The sequence below is a fragment of the Myodes glareolus genome, chromosome 26, assembly GCF_982192425.1.
Source record: "Myodes glareolus chromosome 26, mMyoGla1.1, whole genome shotgun sequence".
Taxonomy (NCBI): Eukaryota; Metazoa; Chordata; class Mammalia; order Rodentia; family Cricetidae; genus Myodes; species Myodes glareolus.
In genome coordinates, this window is record NC_142051.1 from 33907734 (window position 1) to 33921283 (window position 13550).

Below are 13550 nucleotides of genomic sequence, written 5' to 3' on the forward strand. Positions count from 1 at the left end.
TGAATCCTACAGGGTATTATGTTACACAAAGTCAGTTACAAAAACATAAACACTTATGAATCTACTCAGATAGGCCCAGGATTGTAAACATCACAGAAATACAAGAAGATGGTGGGTGCCTGGAGCTCAGGAACGGGACAGTGGAGAGTGTCCTGCTTTTGGTATAAGATGCACTTTTGCAATTTGAAGAGTTCTTGAACACTGGTTTGTACAACCCTGTGAATATACTTAACATTTATTACTAACAGAGAGAGAGAGAGAGAGACAGAGACAGAGACAGAGAGCGTGAGCGAGCTTTTCCTGTGGTATAAATAAAACAATGAAGATTAAATCTATTCACCACTATATGCAACTTTAAAACTCTTACCTGGTTTTTTTGTGTTAATTCATTAATTGAACCTTTAAGTTTTTGTATTTCCTGAACATATACTGCAACTTCTTGGGGGCCTTTGGCAAGTTCAGTTCTTAGCTGGTTTATTGTAGCCTGAAAAGTAAAATAAAAATTAATGCAAACAAAATGGAGGTGCATGAAGATCTGAAGTCTGCTTTCTTTCGCTGGTGCAGTTAAATTGTACTAATACTTGAAACTTTTCTAACACCATTATTCTAATAAAGCTTGATTCTAATACCATTAATACTCTCACCTAAAACGTTTTAAAATTCATTTTACAAATACAGCCAAGATGCATAAGTTCATTTATTTAATAATATTTCAAGAGAAATGCTGGCATCTTTATCTGCCTGAACTAACATCAAATTGCATTTTTAATTTCATGGTTTTAAATCTATACTTTGAACTTCCCAAATTTAAAAAGGAAAAACAATTATATCTAGAATTTCTCCAAGCTTCCACAGCAAAACTTTTCCTTTCATTTTAAGACACGCATATTCAAACATACAATATGCTTTGATTTGGGTGAATCACCTTTCTGATTATATTGAGTATATTTATCCAAACAAGCTACCAGGACCTATAGTCAAGTGTAACAATAGAAACCTATCTTAGTGAATTTAAACATTTTCAAAACAAATCAATTAATGTTTATTGTTCATATATCATGATCACTTAAAAACAGCAAAAAAAAAAAAAAGTCAGATGGGCAAACATCTTGGAAAGCCACACCTGCAATACACAGAAGCTCAAACATCAGAATGCTACTACAGGTGATATTAACAAGTCAAGTTTGTATTCCTAATATTTCTTGTTGGCTCTACTTTTTATATACTTAAAATTAGTAATTTCCATTGCATGTGTTCTTTATGATGAAAAGACTTTATAATATGTGCAATCATAATTTTTGCTCCTAGACATAACTTTGGAGGGATCTGGTTTGCTGAGGCAGTCATAGCTCTGCTCAGACCCTTCCACTACTTTCTACGGACCCAGAGTTCAGAGAACTTATTTTCTGAAGTATTTTCAGTGGTGCTGTATCTTCATTTAGAAAACAATAGTTTCAAATTTCAGAAGTTAATTAAGCACACTAATGACTATATTGGATGATTAAGCACTTGGACTTATTATAATAACCATAAATTAAGAAAACACATTTGGTTTAGCATAATGTTTAAATGTGATCACTAAGAAAAACCATGTGGGAAGAGTATATACCAAAGGGAGACCATAGCTGTAAGGAAACGGAGGGAAGGAGGATGCTATGAGGCTTTCCCCTCCCCTAGTCCACAATATCAGGCATTTCTACCTTTTAAAATGATAGTGCATTGCTCTGGTTTGGGGGGAGGGGAATAATGATTAAAGAGAAACTCAAAGGACATAAATACTCTGCAGAGAGTACCACAGTTGTCATGCCAAGGTCTTTCTCTGCCTGTGCTGACCTTCCTGCTCATCTGGGGTGCAGTTTAGCACCCGCTGCAATCATGGTCCTGGCTTCCCCTGCACGAGACTTCATGTGGATCCCCACCACTCTACTCTTACTCAAGCCTCAAGATCTTCCTCAACCATGCTTGCTAAAACTGCCCCATGTCATTCCTGGCTCTACCACAGCACACACCTTCTTTTTCTTTCTTCATAGAACGTATTCTCGCTTCACTTCCTACTGTGGTGTGGTATGATTGTAAACAGCATCTAAACATCTCGAAGGTGCATGTGGCTAAGCTTTGTTTAAGCCAGCACATCTAATCATTGAGAGGTCACCGGATCATGAGAACTCTGCCCTAATGAAATGATTAATCCATTGGTCAATTCATGATTTGATCATGTGGAGGAGTTGATGCGAACCTTCAGAGGTAAAGTGTGGCTCGTGGAAGTCACCACGGCATCTTAACCCAGGTACCCCTCTGTGCGTCCTGGCTGCCATAGACCCCAGCTGCCATGATATTCTGAAGCAAACGAAAAAGCAAAAACTGGGCTAAAGTATGAGTCCTCTGAAATCGTTTCTCTTGGGTGGCTTTCACAGAATAAATATCTAACAGAAATCTAGATTGGCTTTCCTATGCATTATTTGATTCCCACAAAGGACTATGAGCCTCATGAGAGCAGGTACTTGACTCAGTGGTGTACTCCTAATAACTAAAATTGTTTCTGCTGCTTAGTATTTATTCAGAATATATTCCCTAATGAGTGATCATCCCCTGAAAGAGTTAATAGATATTTATTTCTATTACAACATTATATGAGACCCTAATAGAATTTTTATTTTCCTTCATACTATGTTACTGAACTTAACACAATATTTTTAGTAGAACCTTTATGTTATAAACAATTAAGGAACAATATTTTGACCAGACATTCTGCTAGTGCTAAAGAATTATAATTATTGCTTAAATACTACTATCAAGAAATAATCGTTTTAAAAGAATGAAAAACTTCTTTGATTAACAAAATGAACATGTCTGTGAAGTTCTAAGATCACAATGACAACAGGAAGTGACAGATGAGAATATCACCAAAATTCACAAGTCTCTGAAAGCACATTACCTCACATTTAAGCATCTCCATTAGAAAGCAGAAAAAAATAACAAAATGACGGATGAAAGATGGAAGGCAGTACTGACAAACGTGCACACTGAGAACACAATAAAATGTCAAACACACTTACAAATGCTCTCTCAGAGTAGCACACTTAATATTAAAATGTACTATTAAATAGCTATATATGATTATAATCACACTTATTCAATACCTGAGAAACATTTTTGCTTGTAAAATTAGGATTCAAGTAGGATGATTTGGAATAAAATAAGATTCTTTAAAAATCACTTCCATTAAATATCACACCACATCTAAGATCATTGCAGCTTTCTTTGGTATTGACCTCAATGAAGGCTTTTAGGAATAATTTTAAATCCTTAAACCTTTATCTCCAATCTATAAAACAGCCAACCATTTATAAGTACTTCAAATGCTTTAGAATGAAAAAATATACTTTCATAAACATATAGACAAAAATTTATTGTGTTCATAAGGTATGTAGTTTCAATAGAAATAAACCAAAGGCATATATAATAATGCAATAATAATAATAATGTATTTCAGATTACAGAGAGTCAATCCCAGGTCTAAAATATTTGATAAATCTCCGTCTTTCTAATTTCCTTAATGGCTTTTTAATGGGCCTTTATTCTGACTTAAGCAAAGTAACCACATCTGTATTTTTTCTAGTAAGTTTTTAAATGCCATAGCTCATTCACATATTTTGTTATAGAATATTATTTTAACTAGGCAAAGATGTGTTATACTTTTTGCTGCAGATTATCACTTTAACAATGTAAAGGTGTGTTGCTTTCATTTATGGATTTGTATAATTATAAAAAGCTGATAAAGAGCTGAATGCCAATAGCTGGACAGAGAAAGGACGGACGGGGTTGGCAGGGAGAGAGAATGAATAGGAGGAGGATCTAAAGTGGAGAAGAGAAGAGGAGAGGAAGAGGAGGAGACTAGAACGAGGGATGCGCCCAGGTGTTGTAGAATATTATTTTAAGGTGGTTGTTTTTGTTTATGCTGTGGAGCATTTGTTTAATAATGTAAGATGTGTTGCTTTTGTCTGCGCTGCATTTGTTTAACTCTGTGAAGCTGTGTTACATTGCTGTCTAAAACACCTGACGGTCCTAATAAAGAGATGAACAGACAATAGTGAGGCAGGAGAAAGGATAGGCGGGGCTGGCAGTGGAGAGAATAAAAAGGAGGAGAAAAGTGGAGCAAGAAGAGGAAAGAGTGAGAGAACAGAGAGAGGGGAACGCTACAGGCCAGCCACCCAGCTACACAGCCACAGGCCAGCCACCCAGCTACACAGCCACACAGCCAGCCACACAGCTACACAGCCACAGGCCAGCCACCCAGCTACACAGCCACACAGCCAGCCACCCAGCTACACAGCTACAGGCCAGCCACCCAGCTACACAGCTACACAGCTACAGGCCAGCCACCCAGTTACACAGCCACACAGCCAGCCACCCAGCTACACAGCCAGCCACCCAGCTACACAGCCAGCCACCCAGCTACACAGCCACACAGCCAGCCACAGAGTAAGAACGAAAGTAAAATATACAGAAGAAAAGGAAAAGGGCCAGAGGTGAAAGGTAAATGGGACAATTTAAGTTAAAGAAAGCTGACTAAAAACAAGCCAAGCTAAGGCCAGGCATTTATAACTAAGAATAAACCTCTGTGTGTGATTTATTTGGGAGATGAGTGGCGGGGCCCGAAAAGAGTCAAAAAAACACCACCAAGGTCAGGAGCCAGGCACCACCAGCTAGCCAGACAGAGAAAACAAGAGAGTAAGAAAAGGTAAAAAGCCTCAAAGCAAAAGGCAGATAAAGAGAAACAGGTTAATTTAAGTTACAAGACCTAGCCAGAAATGTGCCTAAGTCAGGCCAAGCATTCACAATTAAGTCTCTGGGTCATGACTGGGAGCTGGTTGGTGCCTAAAAGAAAAAGCCTGGTATAATACTTAGCTGAGAATAAATAGAACAGAATTTTAATAAAACATGTCACATATTCATAGCAAGCAGACACAAAAAAGCAAATGAAGTTAAAAACAAACACATGAGATGAAATAATTAAACTGATTGTTTTCATATCGAAACAGTATTGGATACAACTTCAAAATATTTTCAGCTAGCTAGGCGGCAGTAGTGGTGCACAACCTTAATCCCAGCACTCAGGAGGTAGAGGCTGTCAGATCTCTGTGAGTTCGAGGTCAGCCAGACCTATAGAGCTAGTTCCAGGACAGCCAAAGCCATTAAACAGAGAAACCCTTTCTCAGAAAAGAAAAGAAAAACAAAAAACAAAACAAAAACAAAAACCAAAGCAAAACAAACACATGTGCATATAAATGATAGATGTTCTCAGCTGTAATTCAATATAACTTTGATAAACCACTGAAGTAATAAACATTAGGACAAGATTAGTAGCACGAGAAGCCTGGCAAGGTGGCTTACTCTCATTCCATCTTGGGAGGCTGAGGCAGGGAGACTCACACATGAGATTGAGGCCAGTCAGGACTACACAGTAAGTTCCAGGTTAAGATCCTGTCTCAAAATAAAAACAAAAACCAAGCAAACACAAAGATTAGCAGCACAAAGTCACTATGAGGCGATTATGAGATAAAATGAAGACAGGAGGCTACAGGAGGAAGGCTGGACTTGAGAAGTCCGAGGTTCTTTATTTTAGGTATGTGTCCCAAAATCAAGTTACACTTCATTGAACCTCATGTTCCTAACATGTAAAACAGCTCGAATAACTTTACAGGATCAAATTAGATAGTTTTAAAGCTAACACAGTACCCAAAATGACTTAGTGGCGTATACAGAATCTAGTGGTGTCTAAAATTTCCATGTCTGATAGCAGTATCAGTCTGACTCTTAAAATTATTAAGGAATCTGGTGTGCTGGGCGTCCTACTCACCACTATGTATCTGTGAGCGAAGTAGATTAAATGTGAACTTGATTCTCTGAACATACAGTTTAAGTAGTAAATAACTTCTTCAATTAATCAGAAAGAATAAATGCTTTTCTAAATTTATTTCAAAATGCCTGACATAGTTTCTGTAAAAACTTGAGCAAAGTGGAGTGCAAAGAACTAAATTATAAGTCACTTTCCTCTTGTTTTTTAAGTTTTGTTTTTATGCAGACAGCATCTTGCTATACAGCCCTGACTGATCTGGAGCTCACTATGTAGACTAGGCTGGCCTCACAGTCAGGCTCCGCCTGTGCCTGCGTTCTAGCACTAAGGCATATGCCATAGCCATGTGCCACCCCCCCCCCCCCCCAGTTCCAGTCTCCTCTCACCCCAGGCACATTTTTCCTAGAAAATAACCACATTGGTTCCTACAATTATCCCTGTTTACTTGAGAAAAGGACTGAGACACTAGAGTTCTTTGCTCCAGATCGTTTAATTTCAGTTATAACATTTTCACCTTGGGGTATCTCTCATCATTGCTTTCCAGATTATTTTAATCTAAATGAATAAAAGTACAAATTTACAAAAACCTCTTAAATTTACATAAATATTATTTTTCATAAGTTTTCATGAATATTATTCAGAAATATTTCCTATTATCAAGCTGTAGCATGTTCCTGCATATATCTCTCAAATATAAATAATGATTTCTTTTCTTTGCTAATATTCTTTTTTTTGTTTTTGGTTTTGTGATTTTTTTTTTTTGGAAGAGTTTCTCTGTGTGGACCTGGTTGCTCTGGAATTCTCTCTATAGACCAGGTTGACCTGAACTCAGAGATCCACCTGTCTCTGATTTCTGAGTGCTGGGATTAAAGGTGTGCGCCATCACTGCCCAGCTACATTGGAAGATTTTTTAAAGATTTATTTACTTTTATTTTCTGTGTATAAGTGTTTTGCCTACATGTGTGCCAGATGCCCCTCAGAGGTTAGGAAGAGAACATCAGAGACCCTAGAAGTGAAGTTACAGAGATTCGTGAGTCACCATGTGGGTGCTGGGAACCAAATCCTGGTCCTTTGCAAGAGCACTGTGTGCTTTAGATGCTGAGGTATCTCTCCAGTCCCAGTGAGAACACTGTAGAGATTATTTCATCCATACCAATCAATGTCTATCAACTAGAAATAAGACTATTTAAAAAGAAATCTTTTCCCAGGGGCTATGGTATACTCCTGTGAACTCAGAAGTCTGACTTGAGCCTGGGAGGCTGGAAGGAGTCTAGCCAACACGGAGAGATAACATGTCAAACAGTTCAAAAAACAAAAAAAAGAAATTATTTCTAAATACGTTTCCAAAGCAATATTGCTACTATAATTGTAGGAAATGACATCTATTTTGTTTAAATTAAGATAAAGTCAATCATCAGTTACCAACTAGCCTCCAATATTTAACCATATATATCATTTATTAGGCAAAATAGTGATCTATTATGTAAGCATTCCTCTCTGAGTGTTTTCATTACCTCTGAATTAGCATAGTCTGATTGTAACTTTTTGCATTCATCTTTGAGTTTTTCCGATTCTCTCTCGCGTTCCAAAGTCATATTATCCATTAGTGTCTGGACTTGGACCAGTTCTTTCTTTAGCACAGCAACATCTTCTATGCCAGGTCTCTGAAGCTGTGAAACCATACAATATACACTTTAGAATAATTCACTAAAGAGAAATCAAAATAAAAACAATCATTATGAACAACTTTTAGACTCCAAATATCAAACAATGATACCTTCCGCCAGTAAGTCAGCCCCGCTTTCCATTCTATTTAACAGAACCATCAGGATGCACTGTAGCAAATGAACAAGCATCCTTACCATTCCACGTTTGCTTTCCTCCACAAAGTGCATATTAATCAGTGACTGGATAAATGATAATTTCTTCTCTCCACTAAAGGTGACAATGAAAATAAAACGTGCTGCTGCTGGTGGAGCTCCTGCCTAGCATGGGGCCATGGGGACAACCCTTTGCACTGCTATCACAACAGTTTAAATGAGGAAGGAAAGATAGACATAAGCCTGTTTAGGGTTTCCAGCTGGTTGCCTGTGGTGCAATAAATAATTCATCCATGTGTTTACTGAGTGCTATATAAAGATGCCAAAGACAGGTCCAAGGTTGCAAAGCTCAAGAAAAGCACTGAGCCATGGACGCTGTCATGAAACCAATGACAGATACAGTCATGGAAGAAATATGGCAAATATTTTATATTTGAATTTTATACTTGTAGAATTTGAAATGAAAGCAAGAAATCCAACTGGATGCAATCTTAAAACCAGTTGGATTTATAAAATAGAAGTGTGAGGAAATGTCTGGTATGGCGGTGTAAGCCTTTAGTCCCGGCACTCAGGGAGCAGAGACAAGAGGATCTCCATGAGTCAGGGGCCAGCCCTGTCTACATGGCAAGTTCCAGGCCAGCCACGGCTGCATAGTGACATCCTGTCTCAAACACAACAAAGACGGCGTGAGGAAAGGACGCAGAAGGGATGCGGATGCAGGAGATGCTTAGGGAAGAGGACAGCTACATCTGGACAGAAACGATAGCGGGTAAAGGAGCTCAATGACGCAGCTTCATATCAGCTGTCTTCTTAACACATACAGTATATATGTAGGTGGAAGGGTATGAGGAAATTGTTACTGCCTCCAGTTCATTAAACTTTTTTTTAAACATTTCTTCCCTTGGATATTCAACTCAAAGCTTTATAGATCCTCCTAGGCATGCACTCTATTACTTAACTGTAAGCCCAGCATCATACAGATTGCACTTTAATTAGGAAGCTATAAACTAACATAGTAATAAATGTTCCTAAATTACCAGCTCAGTTTTCAGATCTTGAATCACAGTTGTCTGTTTGCTTAACTCTTCTGTGGCATGTGTCAGCTTCTGCTCAGCAGCTTCTCGGAGACTCTTTTCCTCATCATATTTTGATTTTATATCTAATCAAAGATAGCAACACAAATATTAGTTTCATAATATTAACTCTGAAGGCAATCTTTTAAATTCCCATATATTAATCTGTAAGCTTTAACACACTTAAGTCCAATTTACATTCCTTAAGTACTGACAAATATACCCAAAAAATATGATGTTAAATTCTACCAAACACTATACTACTAAGCATGTTAATGTACATACATGCAATATTTTACAAACAGCACATAATTTTTAAAAATACAAAGCAAATAATTGATAGCATAACCAAGCATTAAATTTAAAGATTACATGATCAATTTATTTAAAATGTTACTTTTTAATCATCATCAAAAAAGAAAATTTATCTTCTTTAAATTTCAAGAAGAATCTATCAAAAAACTGAAGGACAAACAAAATAATATACACATAAACTCATATGATCAAAGTCTGTTTTTCACTTCCATAGTCCATAACAAATGTTTCACTACACTTAAAATATTCACTGGTTTTTCTAGGGCATATGATGAGGAAACAGTAGTAAGGATTATTTATTGGCTAAAAAAAAATCAGATTTAATATACCTGCAATTTCAGTAGCAAGTTGGGCTGCTTTCTGTTCAAATAGATCTTTCATCTGCTTAATATTAAAATTTTCTGTTTGGGCTTCTTCTAATTGTTGTTCTAAAGACTGTAGCTCTAAAAAAGACCATAGCAATGTGTTAAATGCAATGTCAGTTACATATGCTAAATTTTCAGTACTTATATCATAATCATAAATACAATCAATATAAATCCAATTCTAATTTTATAAGAATATTTTCACATTTCAAAATATGGAGCATATGCAATTCATTTAGAGTACAAGTAAAAAACCATTTATAAATGAAAAAATAATTAGGATAGCCTCTAATATCTATAAATATTTGTTAGAAGTTTGCTTTTGCTTTTTTAAAATTAAGATCTTACTTTCCAGCTAAAGGATAAAGCGGCACCTCGGCCTCCCAAGTGCTAGGATTACAGACATGTACCATCAAACCCATTTTAAAATATATTACGTTCTTCAGACAAAGGCAGAAAGTGAATCTTCAAGTAACTAAGAACAATGATTGCCTTAAAACTTATTAATCAAAATGTGCAGTCAGTGCCTATTACTGCCACTTCATTTTTACATAAACCTTAACTATAACAGGTAATCTCTGTGTCTAACCTGGACTGTTCTGAGTATCCATCTACTTAAAAGCAGCTATGAAGATGCTAATCTCATCAGTTACTTCAAGAGGTACAGACATATTCCCAGTATAAACTTGAATTTTTTAAGCAATCATACTGTAGTCATATACCCATAACTTCAGAATATAATGAACTAGTTAACTGACTAAATTATGACACAGGTATCTAAACCCAAAGCATAAACAGTATTTTTACTGTTTTATAAACATCAAGTATAAACAAAAACAAAATTCCTTTATCAGGTATTAAATAAAAAGCAGGATGAGAAAGAAGAAAAAGACAACTGAAAAAAAAGTCTTAATTACCTGCTGATGAATCAGTCACCAATCCATCAGGTTTGGCCTCCTTAATTAAAACAGAACACATAAATAAACACCACACAATTGCCACGTCTGTCAAGGTAAGCAGCAGGATTTGGGTAAAAGTCAGACCTGGTAGTTCTCCTACTTTCAGATCTACAAGGTGTCATCAGAGGGCAAGCATGTCTTCACTGCAGCTGGCCAGTCCCAAGAACTTTTTTATGTTTGTATTAAACTCTTTAGTGTTGTGCATTAGGTGACATGCAGAATTTCATAAATTCAGTAATAAATGAATAACAGAATTCCCCCCACCCCCAGAACGCACTATTAGCTCTCTCACATTCCATATGTAAGCTACTAGCATCAGTTGCTGGCCTGCGAATACACAAGCCTAATCATGTGACAGGGTCACACTTGTTTAGCCTTTGAGTCTTGCCCACCAATGCCTGAAGGGCTATCAGGAAGAGGCCCCTGTCAATCAGGAAGGGGTCCCAGTCATTACTGCTCTCTTTGGAAAGCGCCATTCTTAGGAAACCACTCATAAAGTACACCTCAAATTTTAATGAGATTTTCCTTACCATGAAGCCTGATTCTACGACCATTGAGAAATTATTAAAAGGCTTTAATAATTGTGGCATTCACTACATGGCTAATGTTCCTCTATTGAGTGTATTCCCTGTGAGGTTTGTTCAAAGTATTCTCTCTTTTAAGCACTGTGAACTTAAAGGGGAAAATACATAGCAATACACTATGTGATTTAAGAGAGTATCACCCCAATCATACCCTTACTATCAGCACACAAAACACCTAGAATAATTCAAAATTAATAACTTTATAGATGCCATCAACTATCACAATCAAAGAGGGTATGTGTGTCAGGCTTGGGGGCGGCAGTTAAGACACAGGAGCACAGGTCAGTGTTACAGACTTCAGAGTATAAAAGGCCCCTGAGCTCCATCCCCAGCACTTTAAATTTTTAATTAAAGATAATTTTCTAAATTCAGGATCATCAGTCAGCTGTAAAAGAGAAATAAAGGGCTGATATGATTGTTCATTGGGTGAAGACACCTGTCACTAAGACCTGAACTCAATCTCCAGGGTCCAAAAAAGAAATCACAAGTTACTCCACATGTAAGAAGGTACTCACATGTATATATGTATGCACACACACACACACACACACACACACACACACAAAAACCTAAATAAATGTAAAAATAAATAAATGTAAAACATAGAAATAAAGACTTTAACCCTTAGAAAACCTGGCATGGTGGCACATGCCTTTAATCCCAGCAGAGGCAGGCAGGTCTCTTGAGAGTTTGAGGCTACCTTGGTCTGCATAGTAAGTTCCAGGAAAACCAGAGCTTGTCTCAAAAACAAACAAACAAACAAAAACTAGAAAACAAACAGCAAAAAAGATTGTAACCCTTAAGGTTAAAGTCATCCAGGAATTAGAAACAAAAATTATTATCTCTTACATTGTTTTCCTATTTTAAAGGGTTAAACCCATCTCAAAGAATAAAGGATTTCCCAATAAACTAGAACATAAGTTTTACTACACACTAGATTTAGACATATTGGCTGCTAATAATAATCAGTATTTAAAATGTATCTGCTTCCAAACAAAAGTCACTGCAAAGACAAGTTAAAACTTACACTAGTGAGGATTTATTTACATTTATGAATTATGACTCACTGGCACATGCCTATAATCTCCGCACTCTGGAGATGGAGGCAGAAGGATCAGGAGTCTAAGGCTAAATGACTGAGACCTTGTTTAACACACACGCGCACACACCCAATCTCAAATGAGGTAGTTTCCATGTTAGATAGGTCAATGGACTATAAAAAAATTGACTAACACTAAAGTCTTTGAACAGAAATAAGATTGCTATCTTTTTAATTCATGAACTTGCGTCTACCTTTTTCAATCCAAACAGTAATTCTTGGTACAAAGATTAAAATGGAGAAGAAAAGTCTTAACTGAAAGTTACAATATGCTGAGATAATACGTAAGCTGATTACTAATTACTTTATAAATGCTGTTGAAGGGCATCTACTTTAATTTTAAAAAATAGGCTATCTCTGAATTTATAAAAATTCATTTTTCTTTTTCTTTCTAAAATATAACTGATAGAAATTTTTCATAAAATCACATTTTGATAAGGTATCTAGAACCCGCAGATAATCCCCTTTCTAGCAACATTTTTTCATTAAGAATTTCTATGCAGATAAACATGCACAGAATACAACAGTCCCACACTACTTATCATTTCAGTCGACTGTTGACTGTGTGAAAGACAACGGAGCTGACTCTTGCCCAAAGCAACATCCTGGTGACATGACTGCCCACGCTTGTTTGTGATCCTGGTAAAACACTGGCATATGATTCTGTGTAGTACTAAGATTTGATAATTTTATAAGCCACTGTGGCTAGTATATGTGTTTATTATATTTTACTGGTATTTCAGAATATACTGTCTAATCAAACAAAGAGTTTAGAGTGAGAAATCACCAGGCAAGTTCTGAAGAACATTCCCAGAAGACGGCCTTGTTATCACAAGAAACGGGAGCTCCACTGTTACTGTCCACTGCACTTCCAGTGAGACAAGACGTGAAAGTGGAGGCCTGTATTTTGGTTTGGCTAATTTTTTAGTCATTTGATAGGGGAGTTCAGCCAATCACATTCTGTCCGCGGGGCATGTTGCCCTAAGGCAAAAGTTTACCTATAAACCTAGCAGGAGCACTTCCCCGCCCTCTCTTGCCTGGCTCCTACGTTCTGGACGGATCTTTGGAGTTCTGGTGTAAGTCTTCCTTCTGTTTATTAAAGCTGTATATTTTATATTAATCTAGTCTGGCGGATCATTAATTACCAATCGCACCACGCCCCTTCAGTCATTTAAGTATATTGTCAGAAAAATAGAATAACATAACTTGATGTTTTAAAAACTGCTAACTGCTTCTTTTTTAAAGCAATTTATATGGCTTTAGGTATATGGGTAGACAGACAGACAGACAGATATGTTTTTAAATTATATAATGCACGACCACATGTGTACAGAAGAGGGCACTGGATCCTCTGGACCTGGAGTTACAGGCACTTGTGAGCTGCCTAATGTGGATGCTAGGAACTGAACCTGGATCCTCTACAAATGCACCAAGCACATCTAATTGCTGAGCCATCTACACACACGCACGCACGAACA

At 36.9% G+C, this 13550-nt stretch overlaps 1 protein-coding gene across 5 annotated transcripts in view; it reads right to left on the reverse strand.

Annotated features, from left to right (window-relative positions):
* Window positions 1-13550, reverse strand: part of Eea1 (early endosome antigen 1) — a 147349-nt gene that overhangs the window by 43940 nt on the left and 89859 nt on the right. For all 5 annotated transcript variants that reach the window (XM_087902100.1, XM_087902099.1, XM_087902097.1 and 2 more), the window contains 5 exons: window positions 10348-10387; window positions 9395-9508; window positions 8715-8836; window positions 7372-7527; window positions 368-484 (listed from right to left, as the gene is read on the reverse strand). In XM_087902100.1, the coding sequence (XP_087758226.1) occupies window positions 368-484; window positions 7372-7527; window positions 8715-8836; window positions 9395-9508; window positions 10348-10387 (549 nt within the window). The remainder of the gene's footprint in view (window positions 1-367; window positions 485-7371; window positions 7528-8714; window positions 8837-9394; window positions 9509-10347; window positions 10388-13550) is intronic.